This window comes from Nannospalax galili, unplaced genomic scaffold (assembly GCF_000622305.1).
Source record: "Nannospalax galili isolate Female #2095 unplaced genomic scaffold, S.galili_v1.0 scaffold247, whole genome shotgun sequence".
Classification (NCBI taxonomy): Eukaryota; Metazoa; Chordata; class Mammalia; order Rodentia; family Spalacidae; genus Nannospalax; species Nannospalax galili.
The window spans coordinates 843,606-863,552 of NW_008356952.1; the positions used below are offsets into that span (position 1 = coordinate 843,606).

General features: G+C 36.6%; 1 protein-coding gene and 1 non-coding gene across 2 annotated transcripts in view; both read right to left on the bottom strand.

Annotated features, from left to right (window-relative positions):
• Arfgef1 (ADP ribosylation factor guanine nucleotide exchange factor 1) overlaps positions 1-19,947 on the bottom strand; it is a 116,133-nt gene that overhangs the window by 73,212 nt on the left and 22,974 nt on the right. The window contains exons 4-8 of the mRNA XM_008854780.3: positions 19,750-19,896; positions 18,145-18,324; positions 13,482-13,758; positions 8,306-8,407; positions 631-806 (exon numbers count right to left, since the gene is read on the bottom strand). Of these exons, the coding sequence (XP_008853002.1) occupies positions 631-806; positions 8,306-8,407; positions 13,482-13,758; positions 18,145-18,324; positions 19,750-19,896 (882 nt within the window). The remainder of the gene's footprint in view (positions 1-630; positions 807-8,305; positions 8,408-13,481; positions 13,759-18,144; positions 18,325-19,749; positions 19,897-19,947) is intronic.
• On the bottom strand, positions 12,437-12,573 carry LOC115067904. The gene has a single exon (XR_003847258.1). It is a non-coding gene; the product is annotated as a small nucleolar RNA SNORA2/SNORA34 family (small nucleolar RNA).

The window sequence follows — 19,947 nt, forward strand, 5'->3', positions numbered from 1 at the left end:
GTGGTGCTGTATGGGGAGAGTCATGGAAACTTTAGTCCTTGATGGAGGCAGCATGTCACTGGGGGAGGGGTGCCCTTTGAGAGTTCGTAGCCTTACCCCACTTCCAGTATCACTCTGTTTTCTTTGCCTGACTGAAGATGTGAACTCTCAGCTTTCTGCTCCAGCTGCCTCCTGCTATACCTCTACCATGAGGAACTCTTATCCCTCAGGAACCGTAAATCAAGCAAATTCTTCCTTCTATGAACTGCTTTTGTCATAGTGTTTTTTTCATAACAGCAGAAAAGATACTAATACATAGGACATTATAATTATTCTGTGAATATGTGAAAAGAATGTTCCACTTTAATATCAGTGGGAGCAGAAGATTGTGAGTAGAGATAAAGCACAGCTTGGAGTTGGAATGTAGCTATTAATACATTATGGGAATAAACTGCTCTAATTTATATCAATAAGGAAATACCTACACACACAAAAAAACAACAAAACCAGCCAACCAACCAACCAAACCCCCTGAAGCCCCAATCTTTTATTTATCTCCCCAAGCTGAAATCAGTATCATCAACTGGGAAGATTTACTATGAAGTATTTATTGGTAGGTATAAATTTCTCTCTTCCTCACCCCATTTATACCTGAGTATCACTGGAAGAGACAGACAATCTGTCGTCAGGTAATGATGGTGTGTATGCAACAGAAATTGGTGTTCCTGGGATTCCATTTGCTTGAACATTTTCACTGTCACTACCATCCTCTAGAGTTCCAATGTTGCCATCGGTACTTGCACTTACAGTAGTCCCTTCTCCCATATCTAAAATGGTAAGAAAAAAAACATGCAAATATATCTGACTTAACCAGTGTATTTAGAAAGCATATAGAGTATTTAAAATGAAACAGTGGCAGAAAAGTAAAATATATATTGGCACTGTTCAAAGGTTAGCATATCTACTACTACATAAATATGCATTTGGCATGTTTCCAGATACGATCCTTAAGTTGCTCTGGCAATAAATACACTTAGCTCATGAAAGAGTATTCCAGATGTACCTAGGAGAGACTTATTTTTTAATTTATACTAACATTCACCAAATTGGGCTCTGATGAATACTAGCTAACACATTAAGATGTTGAAATCCTTGAAAAGGCATCCCACTGTTTAAGCATATAAGTTGGGGAATGCTGGGAAATAGGTTTATGCATTACTGTTTTTTAAATTTAAAAAATATTTTATTTATTTTTTTTATGTGTATGAGTACATGCATATAAGTGTACCTGTATCATGAAATACCTGTAAATTTCAGAAGAGGGAGTTGGATCCCCTGGAACTGGAGTTATGGATGGCTGTTAGCTGTCATGTGGGTGCTGGAAATCGAAACGAGGTCCTCTGCAAGAGCAGTCAGTGCTCTTAACTGCTGAGTCATCTCTCTAGCCCCTAATGCATTATAGTTTTTAAGTTGCTAATATGCACCGAGTTCTCCAAAGAGGATACATAATGTACAGTGCTTTCAAATTTTTAACATGAGCCCCCTTTTTGTTTTAGAATACATATTAATATCTCTAGTAATATATCCTTTAGAATATCATACATAGGGAATGACGGCCTACACCACTGAATGTTTTTATTTCACTGAGTAATTGTAACATGAACAGAAACAAATGACTTTAATAGAACAGAGATAACTCAAATAATAAATTCCAGAATTATTTTAGGATTGCTTTTTCAATAATGTGCATTACTTTTTCAATAATAAAAGCGATGAAAAGTGTATGGCTATAATTCTGTTTTTATCAGGCAAATAAATTCCTTTCATGCTGTTGGAGGACTTGGGAGGCAGAGGCAGGTGGGGCTCTGTGAGCTCGAGGCCAGCCTGGTCTACATAGGGAGCTTAAAGAAACTATAAGCTAGCCAAAGGGAAACATACTGAATAAAATGAACCCAAATTCTGGAATATGAAAGATCAGTGTTTCTATCATGTCTCTATTATTTCACTAGATTTCATTTTTGTTTGCCTCAGTTGCTTCATCAGCAACAAAGAAAATAAGGTCTGTGAGGAATCCCAAAACACAAAGGCACAATACATAAAGAATGCAATTGGTGCTCAATCAGTGGTGGTTATTAACTGTGTTACTATTGATAATATACCTCCAACTTGTAATTCTGTTAATACAAAAGAAGTAGCAGCTTCTGGCACTACTACCCCCAAAACCCACTTTCCTTTCTTCACATTCAAACACTTCTAATAGATTGTAAGCTAGATAACAAAGTACATTTTGCATATGAAAAAGATACCAGTAATGTGGAAAGCTATACAGCATATAAAATTGAACTGTTGCTTTCTCAGAAGACCTTGCAGAGTTTTAATATCCTAATGCTCAATATGCTAAATACAATTATAACTTATAAAAAGTATGTATTACATATATGATGCTTGTATATGCAAAGAACTCTCTGGAAGAAGTCACAAAAATTTTTAAATGATTGTAAGAAACCAAATTCCTACTTCATTCCCTAAAGCATTTATAATCTAAATAGATTTTCTATACATCCAATTATGCTCTTCCTATGTCCCTCCCTTTACCAATGATTTATAAACAATGGGGTGACTTCCATCATCTACTTAGATAGGAATGAGGCACCCTTACTTACTCTATCTTTCAATACCACAAAGCTCCTTGGTAGCTCCCCAAGTCTTTTTCTTCCCTTTTGTTTAAGAGGGAAGTCTTTACCTGGGTGTGGTGGCTCGTACCTTTAATCCCAGGACATGGGAGGCAGAGGCAGGTGGATCTCTATGAGTTCAAGGCCAGCCTGGTTTACATAGGGAGTTCCAGGCCAGCTGGGACTACAGGGAGACCTGGTCTCAAAAACACCAAAAATAAAAGGGGGGGGGGTCTTTTGCATTTTTAAGGTGAACTACTCATTTGTAGTAAAGCTACCTCTTCTGCAGAATTTTCCTCTACTGAGTTTTTTTTTTTAATATTACATACTCAACCTTCTACATTCCCCAATAAACATATACAAATTTTCACTGTAAAAAAAAAAAAAAAAACAACTTCAACTTTTGCTGCACTTCAGTAATTGTCCATCTTCTCCCTGTATTTATCAAATTTCTCAAAAGAATACCAAAAGGACTTGTTCTAACTAACAAGATCAAAGAGAGATAAACAAATGACAAGTATACATAGATTTTTAAGTCTAGATTCCTGGACTTAAAAAAGGAAGAAAAGAATATGGGGAACATTTTTGGAAAGGGAAAAAAATTCTTGAATATATTAGATATTCTTGAAATTATGGCAATTTTCCTAGGTATGAAAATAAAATTGGGGTTATATATGATAATGTATTTACAGAAAATATATTCAATATATGGACAGAAGATAGGAGAGAGATGTCATGATGTACTTTTTCTGATGGTTCGACAAAGATGTATGTATGTATGCTGGGTATGTAAAGACATAAAGGAAATATAACTAAATTATTAATTTGTGAATCCAGGTAAAGATGTTCATTATTGTGTTCTTTGATGCTTTCTCTAGGTTTGAAAATTTCTAGGTAATATGTTGCAGAAGAATGAAAGTACTTTTACTTTGTCATCTAGATTCATCTTTATTGTGTACTGGCCAAGCTTTTTGGTAAAGAGCCATAGAGTAAACATTTTAGAGTTTACAAGTCAGTCTCTATGGTAACTTCTGAAGGCTACCTTTAGGATACAATTGCAGCCACTACAGGCAATACAAAGGTAGCATGGAAGGGTTATAATGATGCTTTATAAAACAGACTAGGCTGGGGATGTAGCTCAGTAGTAAAACATTGGCCTAGCATGCTCTAGGTTCAAGTTCTATCCCTAGCACTACATAAAACAAACAAACAAAAACGTATGTAGCCTGTAATTTGCAAGCCTCTGACCTATAATGCAGTATTTTTTTAAAAAAATGAATGGGCAGAAAACAGTTTTCATTCTCCCTTGACTACACAGGTTTAAAAATATTTCACTTTTTAATGTATACTCCCAACACCATGGTGTCTTAGTCTCTGTATTTTCCCACTGGATAATCGTAGGACTTCAACTACCAATTTTAATAGACCAGAACCTGTTATGGTTTGAATATGAAATGTTTCTAACAGCATCGTTGTTCAATGTTTGGTCCCCAGCTGGTGATTTGGGAAGGTACTTTACTTTGCAGGGACTGCTGCTGAAGTAGGTCACTGCAGCTTGTCTGTAAAGGTTTTCTTGTCCCCAGCTCCCTTCCTCTCTGCTTCCTGTCAATTATAAGGTGAACTGCTTTGTTCCACCTCATATTCCCATCATTACAGTCTGTGTCACAATGGCCCAGGAGAAAGAACCAAGTAAAACATCCCTGAAACCCATGCAAGTGTGAGCCAAAATAAATGGCTCCTCTTTCAAAATAGTTTCTCTAAAATATGTCACCATGACAAAAGTATAACATAGAAACTGAGCACTAAGAAGTGAAGGTTTTTGCTGTGGTTTTGCTAACAATGTGATTCAAACCTTATAGTGCAAATTTTTAGGAAGAGCTTGTAAAAGTTGGGGAAGTGGGCAAAAAAAAAAAAAAAAAAAAAGCGAGAGAAATCACACGGGCACTGACCTCATAGGCCATCGAGACCTATATATGCTTATTCTTCTTATAGCAGATAGTGGATAACACACACACACACACACACACACACACACACACATACACACACATACACACAACTGGTCAATGTTTAGAGAATAAGAGACTTTGGAGTATTTAGCCCTAAATGAGATACCTATATCACTTCTTCTCTAAGGATCAAAGCCTAGAATGCTGTAAGTAGAACTTAATGGCTAATTCTGGTGGGAGCTCAGAAAAAAAGGTTAAATATCAAAGAGTAAACTGCTCATGTGGGGTCAAGAAGGGAATACACGTTCTATCCAGAATTGGCCTAGAGGCCAGTCATGCTACATTGTGGCAAAAAACTTGTTTGCATTCTGTCTTTACAGGTAGATGTAGAATGTATGGGTGACAGGCTAACCTGGTGGAAAAAATTTCAAGGCAGCCCAACAGTCAGATTGTGGTAGAGTGATTATTGGTTGCTTTTAGTTAGGTCTGTGGTGAGAGTTGGGAGCAAAAAGGAAAGTTAAAAGAATCTGAAAACTTAGAATTTGGCCAGAAAAAAAGCATGGATAAAGTTGAGGCCAAGTAAGGTATGCTTGCTAAAGAGATCAATCTCACTAAAACAAAGGCACATACTTTGTACAAGGATAGTGGGATAAATACCTGAGGGCATCTCGGGAATTGGCCAGAACCCACTCATGACAAACCAAGGTGGAGAAAAGAGTTCTGGGAAACCATGTTGGTAAAAGTTGCATAGAGAAATGTTTCTCTACCATTAATTAACCATTTATGCTCTCAGAAGCCATGGCATCCCTAGTCCAATGGAGCTTGGCTGTTTGGGCTCGCAGCAGACCTTGGTATTCTCTATATGACCCTGGAGGATTATGGGTCATGAGGTTCCTACTAAGATTTCAAAGAAAAATCTACAAAGCCAGGCCAGGGTGTAGCTGGGTGGGATTCCATAGAGGCAACCCAAGAGGACAATGCATGAAGCCCAAATTTCAATGGGAACCACAAGAAGTGAAAGTTGTCAGAAATGTGGATGGAGCATCAGCTGAAGGTAAAGAGTAAAACCAGTACCAAAGAGAAGTCATCTTGGCTGCCAACAGCAAGGCTTGGGAGAGAGCCTGGTTAACCCTTTTGATGTCAGATCAGATCACCATGTGCCACGGACACTTGACATGACTGTTTGTCCTAATGAGGTTTGGCTTTTCTTGGGTCTCAGGCCTCCTTTTTGGAATGGGAATGCTATTTAACTTGCTTTAATTTAAGGGACTCATAGTTAAGAGTTTGCTTTGAGTCTCTGAGGAAGTTTTGGACACAGATTTTAAAAGACTGTTGAAACTGTTATAACTCTGGGGACTCATGGAGATGGGCTAAATGCATTTTTGTATTATGAGATAGCCATGAGCCTTTGGGGGTCAAGAGTGAACTGTTAATGGTTTGAATATAAAATGCCACTCACAGGTTCCTGCTTTGAGGCTTGGTCCTCAATTTCTGGCACTGTTTTTGGAGGTGCTTTAGTTGGTGGGGACTGGTTGGAGGAAGTAGGTCACTGGGAGACATGCCCTTAAAGGTTATTTTATCCTCACACTTTCTCTCCTTTCTATCTGCCATGAGGTTGATTTTTGTAGGCCTTACAGAGACATACAACTGTGCACACAACATACGTATTTGCAGAATAAAATGATGAGTGAAAAAAAAATAGAAGGCAATCAGATGACTGATTCTGGAGCTTCATTAAGTTAGGAAATATATTCTAGAAATTTTTTTCATCTATTTGTATGTGTTTTTTTAATTTTTAAAAAATTTTTTATTTTTTGTTTGAGACAGGGTTTCTCTGTAGCCCCAGCTTGCCTGGAACTTGATATGTAGATCAGACTGGCCTTGAACTCACAGAGATCCTCCCGCCTCTGCTGGGAATGAAGGCGTGTGCCACCACGCCCAGCTGTTCTAAGCAATGTTTTAAATATGAACTACATATAGTTAAAATAGCAATTCAAAAATCTATCCTGTGCATTTAACCCTATTTCTAGATTATAAAGCAAGATCCTTTGCAGGACATCATGAACCAAAAAAGCTTCAATGTACTACGAGGCCAGTATCTGACCATATCTGACCCTCACTAGAATACTATTTATGAAAAGTATGAGTGAAATTTCTAGAAAACTTGGCAATGTGGAATATTAGGTAATATAATCTATTAGAGAAATACTGACTCTATGCAAACTCTAAGCTAGCATCTAAATTTTAATAAATTATGATTTTCATTCAAGAATGGCAACAAATACTTATGATCTCAACATTTACGAGGCTGGTACACAGCTACAATCCTAACATTCAGGAAGCTGAGACAGGAGGATCACAAATTTGAAGTTAGCCTGGGCTTTATATCAAGACACTGTCTCAAACACAAAAACAAAAAGAGAGAAACATGTTTTTCTCCAAAGAGATATAAATAAATTACTGAAAAACCAAACAATTTAAGTATTTTAGTAAAGTTTAGTATTTTTGGATAACAAAAAAATGCATCTTTGCCCCTCTGTCACCCAAAACAAAATAAATAAAATAGAATCACTCCATTGTGATTCCATTGTGGTAGGGGGGAGAGGTCTTCAATGAAAGACTGTAACTGAAGCTGGAGAAGGACACAAGTACTCGTCTACATTAAAAACTGTTTAAATCTCATAGTTTCCCTTTATCTGTGGCATCGCTTTCCACCTTTTAGATGCCCATTTTCAATGCAATCTAAAAATGCTAACTGGAAAATTTCAGAAATAAGCAATCCATAAATTTTAAATTGGGTGCTAGGTAACAAAATGAAAGTATTTATAATCCCACTTAATCACACCTGGAATAAGAATCACTCCTTTATCCAGTGTATCCACAGTGCATATGCTACCCAAGTTATGCACTAATTACCACGAGTTATTCAGTGCTCCCTCAGTTATCAGATCCACTGCTGTAATTCATACAGCATGTGGTTGAGCACTCCTTTTACTTAACAGTAACCCCAAAGAATAAGTGATTCTGGAAGCTCAGATATGCTAAAGAAAAGCTATCTGAAAAAGAAAAAGAAAAGGTGGCGAAATACTCAGTTTACAATGAAAAAGTAAAGTCTTTAGGACTACAAAAGAGAAAAAAAATATGTGTGTTGAGGTTGCTATGGTAATAATGAATCTTAAAATTGTGAAATGTTGGGCATGGTAGCCTGTGCCTTTAATCCCATCCCTTGGGAGGCAGAGGTAAATAGATCTCTGCAAGATCAAGGTTACCCTGGTTCACATTATGACTTCCAGGTAGGCTGTGACAAGGGAGACCCTGTCAAAAACCAAAGGCGGGAAGAAAAATGGAAGATAAAGAAATTCATGTTAGTTTTGATGACTTTTTTGCATATTTAGAAATATAAAAGTTATAACCACAGTGCATGTGCTTTTAGTTAAAATGCAAATCTATACATAGGAAAAAGTGGTAGGTAAAGGGTTTTAGTACTATCTGGAGGTTGTAAACAACCACTAGAGATCTTAGAAAGCATCCCCTATGGATAAAGGGGGAGAGTGCTGCATCTCTGCACACATACACATACATACAAATACTAATGTGAATAAGAGTTTATAATTTTGCCCCTTTGGTTCTACACATTATATGGTTCCCAAAGTCAGATGAAATCCCACAAAACAGAATAAACTAATGTCAAATGAAGTATACTACCTCCAACAATGATGTTTACCATTTCTTCTACAATGCTCTGGACAATATCTTGTGGTTTTTCCTCACAGTCTCCATCATATAACACATCATTTTTAGATAATGCTTTAAAAAAAGAGAAAAATTAAAGAGAACATTATTTTAAAATTTTGGAAACCTTTATCAAACATGTATAATGTAAAACTATTTTTTAAATGAAAAAAATCAAATAAATACAAGAAATTTGAATCAATTACATGTTAACCCTTCAGAATCCATAAGCAAAACAATACTTTAGCATTTTTAAAATTCAAGTTCATTTTAACAAGGATCTATGTGATGAGCTATTAAACCATTATCAGCTTAACTGGATTTCCTAGATTATTCTCTTAAGAATAAAACTTCTAATCGAATGAAGTATCTTATATACATTAACTTGTACTTAGCACACACATTACTTACCATACCAAATACCATATTACGTGTAATTAAGGCTTACCTTGACATTTGATATTTTATTTTACTACAGAAAAAGAGAAGAGATCGAGCAATTTGATATTTTATTTTACTACAGAAAAAGAGAAGAGATCGAGCTATTTGGGCCACCACTAATGCTTTCCTTACTCTTTCTTCACAAAAGAATCTACATTTACAATGTAAAACAGAATTGTTAAAAAATTATTTTATTCTCCAATTTAATAAAAGAAAAAACAAGACAGGTTGCAGAATTTATGAACAGGTGAAGAAAACTTGATGAAACCTGACATTTCAGAAAGCTTGTACGGAGTATTAAAAACAAACAAACAAACAAAAAAACAGGATTATGTTAGGCTTTTTGAAATGTTTAAAATATCTCAAGGCGGCTGAATTAGTACTCTAGGATTCTCTGGGCTCCTGGAAACGACTACCATACACCAAATGGAAGCAGACTTTATATTACTAGTAGTACAGTTGTCTTCACTGTTCCTGGCACCCAGTATTGTAAAGAAACAGGAATTACAAGGCTGGTTTCCCAAAATCTGTCGCCCTGCAACTGCATGGGTTCTAATCTACTATTTGCTACACTCTAAAAAATAGTGAGTGCTATAAGAGGAAATATGAAAAATAAGCATGTCCAATCATATTATAAACTAGCCAAGTAAAAGTAGCCTTTAGATTCTTCTGTGACATAAAGACATAAATGTTATGATAGATAATTTTTCTACCATTTCTAAGCTTTTATTTCTGTGCTTTTATTAGATAAAACACCTTGAGTCCAAAAAAAATCATAATTTGAATATAACTAAATATATAGTCACTACCTAAAAGTATCCATAAAACAGTGAATTAAAATTTTCACATAAATTGACAGAAATGTATTAGAATATGATTAATATTTATAATGCACAGGAGATGCCTAGAGAAGTTATCTATTACATGCAACTTCACACAGATAGTGAAAATTGTGCTCTAGAGCATGCACTTCAAACTAACTTTTATTTCTATAAGTTATTGGAATAATACCTTTATAGTCAAAATAATCAGTGTCACAAGAAGTCCTGTCTTACTGATAATTCTGTATGATACCTTACACAGTAGATATTCTTTTACCATAGCCTAAGTTGTTCCTCTATTGGAAAAATTTCCAAAATTCTTAGCTAGTTCATTCTTATCCACTATAATTCAAGTAAAATTTTTTTGCCTTCTCTATGAATATATTTTCCTAATTCTCCTCAGCATAATTACCTATTCAAGCCATTTCTAGGAAACCTAAAATATAGTATACCCCATTTATGCTCATTTAACCCATCTGTAGACTGAGAACACACTAAAAGCAATGGTTCTATCACCCCAAGTCATGGGACAGAGTGCCTAAAATACAGAATGCTCAACAAATCCCAGCTTTGTCTGAGTCTAGCCTTTTGAAACAGCTCCTTTAAAAGTTCTATGAAAAGGGCAGGGTGTGGTGGTATACATCTTTAATCCCAGCCTGGGGGAGGCAGAGGAAGGCAGATCTCTGAAAGAGCCAGGCCAGCCTGGTCTACATGGTGAGTTCCAGGCCTGCTGAGGGGATACGGGGAGACCCTGTCTCCAAAAACAAACAACAAAAAAAAACCCCAAAACAAAAAAGAAAACACACACACACAGACACACACAACACACACATACAATGTAGGAGCAAAAGCAGTTTAGACAAAGCATATGGATTCACCAGTAGCTTAACTACCTGGAATGGTTGTCCTGCCTAAATCATCCTTTTCAAACAAACAGAATTATTAAAAAAGCAAAAAGAAGGCTGGGGAGATAGTTCAGTCGATAAAGTGCTTATCACATAAGCACAATGACCTGAGTTTGAGCCTTAGAACTCACATAAAGAAGTTGGGTTTCAAAGGCAAATCAAATGCTCAATGTTAACCAGAGGAGCCTCTCTTTATAGTAAAAGGCAGAGAACAGCAGGGACATATGACAGCTCTAGGTGCCGAGAATAAACGAAGGTTGACTGTTCAGCCATGAACAAGACACTCACCACTCCATAAAACTCAGGGGATATTTCGGATGAGGGGGTGGAAAGAATGTAAGAAGTGGAAGATAGCAGGAAGGGCTATTGAATGCCATTTTCTGGGCAAGACACAGTTATTCCAATCATGACCTCATTGCTTACCTACACTGAGCCTGTGCAAGAATGGGCCAATCAACAGCCAACCATGAAGGCGGGGCGGGACTCAAAGAGACTCCAACATCCACTGAACTAATGACCACTGATAGATTCTGGGAATTGGGGGGGGGGGGTCATAGCCATCAGTTGAATTAACCACTGGTGAGCCCAACCAGCTCCAATGAAAGAGTTCCAAACCCACAGTCACACAGATGGCCCTGGTTAAGCACACTGGGTCTTAAAACAAAAACGTATGAATATGGAAAAGGGACTAATAAGGGAGAAGAGGAGTGGGAGGGAGACAAGAGATAGCAGGATGTGATTGTAATCAGAACACATTGTGTACATGTATAAAAATATCAAGGGAACACACTTAATAACAACAAAACCTGAGTGCAGTGGTGCATGCTTGTAATATCAGTGCTGGGGGGTGGGAGGCAGAAAGATCCTTGTGGGGTCACTGGCCAGCCTAACCTAATTGGCAAGCCTCAAGACAGTCAGAGTTCCTATTTTAAAAAAGTGGTGGCACCTGAGGAAAATACTTGAGATTGTTTTACTTCTTCCTTCCACACATTTATATATGAGCACACATACACAATGACCCACACAAAATGGAAAGACATTTATTTATGCTAATATAAGTTAGAGGGAAAAAAATTTTTTTTAAATTAAGATCTGAAAATACAGAAGGCTTTCCTCAAAGTGAAATAAAACCAGATTTTAGCCGAATTCCACTAAGCCCTTACCATCCTAGTTCTAGACAATCACAATGGGCAAGCAACACAATTTCTATCATTTGTTCACTTCAAACTAAGGGAGAGGCAAATGGAACAAACGAATGCCCTTGTAGGCTCCAAGAATAAAACTGAAAATAATGTTAGGGAGAAATAGACTTCATGTGTTTATTTCTACCCAAAAATCTATTAAAAACTAAGTTGCTTAACAATGCAACTTTTCTTACACAAACTTTCTTATTAAAAAAAAATTGTAGGACTAGAGAGATGGCTCAGTGGGTAAAACACTTGCTGTGCAAGCATGAGGACCTGACTTTGACTCCACAGAACCCATAAAAACTCAGACATCTGTAATCCCAGTGCTCCTATAGCAAGATAGGTGGTGGAGATGGGAGAATCCCTGGAAGCTCCCAGGTCAGCTAGCCTGTGTACACAGACAAGAAAGGGACCCTGACTCAAGTAAGATAGAGAGCAAAAACAGACACTAAATTGTCTTCTGACCTCCAAGCACTGGGGCACCTGCGCACCTAATCTCTCACACATGAATGTATGGACACGCATAAACACATGGACATGTACAACACACACACACACACACACACACATACACACACGAAAAATATTAAGAGAACATTTCAACTTTGGTTTGGTTGTTTTCAACTACTTTACAAAGGAATCTAAAAAGCTTGTAAAATGAAATTTTTGTATGTCATCTGGTTAATCCAAGATTGCTTTCATATTTAATTTCATTACATTGTGTGTGTGTGTATGGTTTGTTGTTTTGTGGGCTGTTTCTTCTAAATAACACAGTCATTCTCTATGGAGTTTCCAGAACAGCCAATAAACCACAGGAAGACAGTTCTTTAGGCCTCTGCTTGAAACCAACAGCTATATTATAACCGTTGGTCTTCAGTAAGGGCCATAATTTCACTACTTTTTTTTTTTTTTTTGGTCTTTTTGAGATAGCCCTATAACCCCAGCTGGCCTAGAACTTGCTATGTAAACCAGGCTGGCCTCTATCTCACAAAGATCCACCTACCTCTGCCTCCTGAGTGCTGGGACTAAAAGCTGGTACTAAAAGCATGCATGATCACACCTGGCTTTTTTTTTTTTTTTTTTTTTTTTGGTGGGGGTGGGTGGGTGGTATGGATTCTTGCTGTGTAGTCTAGCATGAATCATGATCTTCCTGTCTTAGCCTCCCAAGTGCTGGGATTACAGGCATATTCTCTAAACTGATAATGACATCATTAAAACTTTCAGCCATGGACTGGAAAGATGGCTCAACAGTTATGGGCACTTACTGCTCTTGCAGAGGACCTGGGTTCAGTTCCCAGCTCCCACATAGCTCACAACTGTCTATAACTCCAGTTTCAGAGAATCTGACACCCTCCACAGGCAACAGGCACATGGTACACATACATGTAGGCAAAATATTCATATATATAAAATAAAAATAAATTTAAAAACTTTTAGTTACATTCCAGAAAACCTTACTGAGTAGATTCTCTGTTTGTTATAAAACTAATCTGAAAAAGAAAGCCGAAATTCCTATTTAATATGGTGACAGGCATTTATGGTTCTTTTTAGAAAGACAGGTATCTTCTAAAGGCAGTCTATAAAACTGTATGTCATCTGCTTGTGAGACGCCAATGTATACACAACATAATTAAGAGATACTTTGTAGGCTGAAAATGAATTAGCTTTACCACTGATAGAAAAAAAGTCATACCTACCACAATGTATGTGATAGCCATGAAATCATTCCTTCCACATTTCATCCCTAACCACCTCCCTTAACATGCAAAAACCCATATCCCCATCTCAAGATTACTTTCAGCTGCAGTTGCCTGATCAGCTTCAGTCTGTTCATTTTCTGCACTGGAAATATCAGATCCATTTTCAGGTTCTGTGTCATCTTGGAGGCTTTTATCCACATCATTTGTATGGGGATCAAGGTCCCCTTCATGTTCTTGGGATATGTGATCAACAGTCTGAGGTGGTATATATCTAAGATGGGGCGATTCAGACTCATGATGGCTTACTGGAGACTGTAACAGATGATGATGTTGCCGATGTCTTTCTTTCTCCATTTGTTTGGCTTCCTGTAACTGGAAAGAAACAAAATGACTTTCAACATTAGTGAAATAAGTAGCTCAAAATCCACCAAGCTACAATCCTTTAAGGTACAATTTTTTCTCTGGGCAACAAAGAACATAAAATATACTGAAGGGAACAATGTTACTCCATAGGTGGGGCTGGAAGTTGGTGCATGAGAACAGAGGAGACTCACTAGTATAACCTTTTGATTATATTTGGTGTTTGTTATTTTTGTTTGTGTGTATGTGTATCTGTAAGTGAAGGACATATGAGTGCAGTGCCTGTGGAGGCCAGAGGAGGGTATCAGATCACTTGGAGCTGGAGTTATAATGGTTATAATAATGGTAGACTACATGGTGTAGGGATTAGAAAATGACCAAATGGGAAACAAAGAGTAGAAAGGAACCGTTTAGTATACCCTTTTGTAACATGTTCTTACACTGTCATGTCCAACATCTTTTAATTAAAAAAAATATTAAAATTATATTTAGTAAGGAAAACTGTGCCCAGTCATCTAGTAAAATTTGTATCTGCCAATGTATTTTAGAAGACTTCTCAGTTTTGTGTAAATAATACTATCTATAAAACTGGATCACTTAACAAGATGCTAAAAAAATCATCAAGCAGGATCACAAGATTTCATTTCTCAGTACTTGATTGCTCTTTACACATCTTTCAGTCCTAATGACCTGATATGAATGAGTCTCACAGGATTATTTTTCACAAAGATAAATATTTTACAATATTAAATATGAACAAGTCCTCTCCAGTAATGTTCCAAACTATAAAAATTATATGAATTTATAAAAATAATTTGAATTGAATTATTTGCAGCATGACTTAGCTGAGCAAACAATCACAGACAAGCAGTGTCAAGCTCTAGCTCTCTTCGCCTATTCTAAAGTTGTAGGAACTCTAGCAATATCTGAAAAAAAAGAGAATTCGCCACACTGGCACTACTGATATTTGGATTGGTTGTGGGGAAGCCTACTCTGAGCACTGTAGGCTAATGAGCAGAGTCCTAGGACTCTATATACAATGTACTAGTACCACACTTCCTTCAACTAGTAATAATCAAAAATGTGATTTGTGTTCTCTAAATCACCTACCACTGAGAACAATTTTCTAGTGGGAAGAAATTTGCATTTTCTCCTTTAAAATAATTTTAAAAATGAACTTTTTATAATAAACCCTAAGAAGATTCTTCAGGGAAGGGAAAATTAAATTTACCAGGAGTATATATAAAATGAGACTTAGCTTACAGATTTTTCATCTGATGTGGAAGTCAAATCATGTTTCACCTCACCCCTTATTTTTCTATTTCCTTTCCCCATTTTTACTAAGTTATCTGTAACACAGAAAATCTTTCATGACTTGAAACATACACATTTACCACATTTCAACTATGTATTTGGTTGTATGTATTGGCTTAATGTTCATCTCTCTACTTAGCTCCAGTTTGTAAAATCTCTCAAACTGATCAGTCAGTTCTGCTCATCACTACGTACATGAGGTCTAACACTGTGCTAGGAGCATGCAAGAAATTTAATAAAAAGTTGTTAAACCAATAAAACACATTTCTGTCATTAAAAATAAGAAAGTTAGGTGGATATGGTAGTGCACACCTATAATCCCAGCATTTGGAAGTCTGAAGCAGGAAGATTTCAAGTTTGAGGCCAGTCTGGTTACATAGGGGAGCCCTGTCTTAGAAAATGAAACAAAAAAAGTGATAAAATTATTTGTACTCACAACCTGAAAACCCAGCAAAACCACTGTTGTTGTGGAATAGCAGGTATAACCTAATGTCAATACAAAGGAGTATGACTGAGTTGACTATGGTATACCTATAAAAAAGAACTCCAAGAACTGATGTTGGAATGTGCTTTCTAGGATACACTGCTAGGTGAAGGAGTAAAGCATATAAAATGGTATCTAAATCAAGTATGGTAGACAGCCTTTGTTATGGTCACTAATGTCATGGATTCTTGATCCACTTGATTTTCCCTCTCATGTAAAGTAATATTCTTCCACAGTGAACTAGGCAGGGTCAGTGTGGCCACTTCTGAAGATAAGGCAGAATGATAGCTCTGTCCTGTCACTCACTCTTACTTGGATCCTTCAATCTGGGGGAAGTTTCTTCCCAAGCAGAGTAGCTCTTTGAGGAACTACTAGCTAAGGAACTCAGGTCTCTACCCAATACACTGTGAAGAACTGAGGCCTTTTCTGAACAGCCATATAAGTAATTGTAGAAGCATCTTCTTTAGCCCAGTAAAGTCTTTAAATGACCACAGCCCTAGCTGATACTGACCCATGTAGCCAACTACAATCTCATGTGAAACCCAATCCAGAACCACTCAGTTAAGCTGCTCAGGAACTCAGAAACTGTGAGAAATGTTTGTTGTTTAAAGCAGCTAAAATCTGAAGTGATTATATAGTGACAGATAATACAGCATGCTGTTTGTAAGAAAGTAGTGACATATGAAGTCATGCTATACACGTATTTGCACTAGAAATACAGGAAGGATAAACTAGAAACTAAGGAGATTATCTACATTTAAGAGGGGGAAAGAAGGGCAGAGAAAGGCTGTAGGAATTACAAAGGTACTTCTCTGTATAGATCTTCTGAAATAAATACATAATTAAAAATAACCAAGATGGGAGAGGCAATGGAAATGAAAGAGTAGTGGGTGCTACGTGGAACCTGCTAGAGCCAGAGGGATCTGAGAATGTCACCTTTCAACTCAGTGCAGCTATGCCAGCAATTCACTTAACTCACTCCACAAATTAGCACTGCTCTCAATCTTGATTGGAAAAGCTTCTTTTTGCAGTGAGCATTGTTTACGTGCACTCATAACTCATCAAAGAGCTGAGAATAAATAACTGTTGAGTGCTCAGACCTTATACCAACCCCTCCCATTCAGGGTTCAGAATAGTAGGGGAGGAGTGTTAAGAAATGAAGAACAGGGAAGAGCACTGTGAAATGCTGTCTTCTGGACAGACTTAGCCACTGCACTCATAAATTCACTGCAGCTGTGGTTACCTGGACAAGACCAAGCCAGCACATTCCAGCACTGGTTGGGGAGGCCACTCATGAGGTTCCACATCTAGCTAAAGACCTATTATTGGCAGGTGATGGCCGCTAGGGAAGGCTAAGGCATTGTCACAGACTGAAAGTATGAAAACCTAATTGAATACAATGTGGGGGTCCTTGGTTAGATACTGAAACGCATATTGGACATTGTTGCAGAAAATTGAAATTCAAGTAAGGTCTATAGTTGTATACCAGTGTTAATAATTCTGCTTTTGATGTATAATATGGTTACACTGGTATTAAGAAAAGCAAGGTTAGGCTGGAAGATGGCACAGTAGGTAAAGTGCTTTCTGTTGTACAAGCATGAGGAGCCTCAGAAATTACATAAATTACATAAAAGGTGCAGTGGCATGTGTCTATAACTCAAGTGGTTGGAAGGAAAGACAAGTGGACCCATGGGGCTGACTGGCCAGCTAGTCTAGTCAGAACAGCAAGCTCCAGGTTTAGTGAGACACTGTCTCAAAGGAAAAAAAAAAACAAAAAAAAAAAAAAAAAAAACAAAGAAAAAGGTGGAGAACAACAGAGGATTCTCAATGTCAAGAACCTCTGGCCTCCACATGTACACACAAGAGAGAAAGAAACAGCAAATACACATGCGTATAACACACATATATCCACACATCTCTACAAATAGGTTTTAAAAACAGAAAAGGTCCAAGCGTAGGAAATAAATTGCTATAGTATTTTTGCAATCTTTCTGTAAGTTTAAAATTAGCTCAAAATAAAAAGAAAATTTAATTATAAAGACTTAGAAAATAAAACACAAATCAAAACAAGCACAACAAATAAACAACCAAGTTAAGTCTGGTTCTAAGTTTCCTACCAACCAACCTGAAGCAGTTTTAGGATATGGGATATCAGCCCTTTCATGGATGGAAGAAAAAAAAATCCTTTATCAGTATAAAGCTGTACTTTCCTTTTTAAGGTTTAATGATAATTTAATACTACAACAGATCAATTAGGTAGTTTTATGTCTACAATACACTTCACTAAGTCTAAGTCTGGTAATTCACAAACATTTCCAAGAGGAAGATGGTAATCTTTCGTATTCTACTTGTGAATTTAAGCTTTTGGGCCAGGTGCGGTGGCATATGCCTTTAATCCCAGCACTAGAGAGGAAAACATTTTGTTTAAAGTCAAGCGAATAAGTAACCTCAAAATAAAACAAAAGATAAGAATCTCCAGTTAGGAGAACTGTAAATGAAAGACAGTTTACAGAAACACAGATTTCAGTACAATTACTGTAAACCCCTTTCCACAGCTGATACCTGTAATGTTGTATAAAACCTCTCTTTTTAATACTTACTGCTTGGTTTTCCATTCGTGCAAAGATAACATTTAACATCTGAGTAAGAGTAGCTTTGGCTGTTGTCTGATTGATGAGATTTTTGCTTGCTAGATAGATATTGTAACATGTTCTCACAGCTTGCAGTACAGTTCCTTCATGAATTTCTATGTGTTGTGATGTTACTGCAGTAAGTAAAGCCTTTAAAAAGAAAACAAAAGACAAAGAAATTTTCTGCATCCAGAGTTTCTGCACCAAAATATCTTTCTTTCATTTTAGAATTAAAACTTTCAAAAACAATTACTACTTTAGATAGGAGTATGTACAGAATTTCTACCTGTCTTGAACATCTCACCAGCTATTAAAATACCTAATATTCTCTCCATTCTGACAGTAGTTTCTCCATAATCCTCTGAACTCCAGAACATCACTTAGCTAAGTGTCATTATAAACATTAATTTAGTTTATTAAGAAGCACAGCATCTATACCTCATCACCTTTGAGCATAGATATGCCTCATAACTCTTTTTAATTAGACTGTCAATTTTGGAGGACTCTGTGGTCCTATTTACCTCCAAATTTTTCTGAGACCTTTTCTTAATGACTGAATGCAATAATTGCATTGTTATTGTCAAAGACGTCTATACATTTTTAGAATGAAGTACTTAAGATAACCCTGAAGTGAATTATCCTATAAAATGAGCAGCTTATTTATGTGAATTCTCACACATTAGGTTATTTGGAATTTTTCAAGTGTAAGAACTGCTCTTTTGTACTCTTTATGCTGTACAATATTAAGTAGAGTTAGCATTAATGGATGTACATCCTGATTAAATCCTAAATGCCATGAAACTGCAAGTGACAGGCTAAAACAATTAGATGGGGATTTTTTTATTGTTGTTATTTTTAAAAAGATAGTACATGACTTATGAAACAAGGACACCTAAAATAGAAGGGCTCAGAATATCTATATTCACAAATAAACCTTTAATATATGTAAATAATTTCAAAAGTACTAAAGTACATGAAGACTGTACACACACACACACACACACACACACACACACAATCACTACCATAGTAATATTAAGAACTATATTCATAACAGGCTGAAAATGTAACTAGATTTTCTCTAAAGTTCAACCATTCAGATTCTTTATAATACAAACATGGAACACAGCTTTTGTAAGCAGACTCAGATGAACAGGTACAAGAGAATCATGAGAGCTAGTGGACAAATAGTCCACTTCGTGATACGTGGGCTAAGAGGGCAGGCTTCGTGGGGGTCTAACAATATACAAGAAATGAGTGAAATCACAGTTTTACGAATCATTCTAAAACATAAAAGAATATGTATAAAAAGCATGTTACATATGGAAAGACTCTGGAAGACCCAAGGGACCTGATTCTTAATTGGGATGGTCAAAAGAAAAGGTACAGGAATGTAGTTTTCTTCTACTGAACTCTTGGCATCCAACAATAAATACTCTCATGTGGGACCTAAAATGATTTCAAATAGCCCCCATCACAGCTAGAATGCACATAAAATGACCTTTTCTAAAATTTTCAAGGTGAAAGTCTTAATATACACTATGACTAACAAATCTATTTTATATAATTAATTACCTTTATTATCTGCAACTGAACTCCTTCATCTGTTTGAGGACCTTGGAAGCAGCCACATATTGTTTCAATAATTCTATCAATTAATTTTTTGCCTGGTGTTGTACTATCTGGAGCATTGCCAGTCAAGTGCCCATAAGCAATAAGTTTCTGAAACAAATAAAGCACCCAATCAAGCTAACTAATATATAAACTAATATA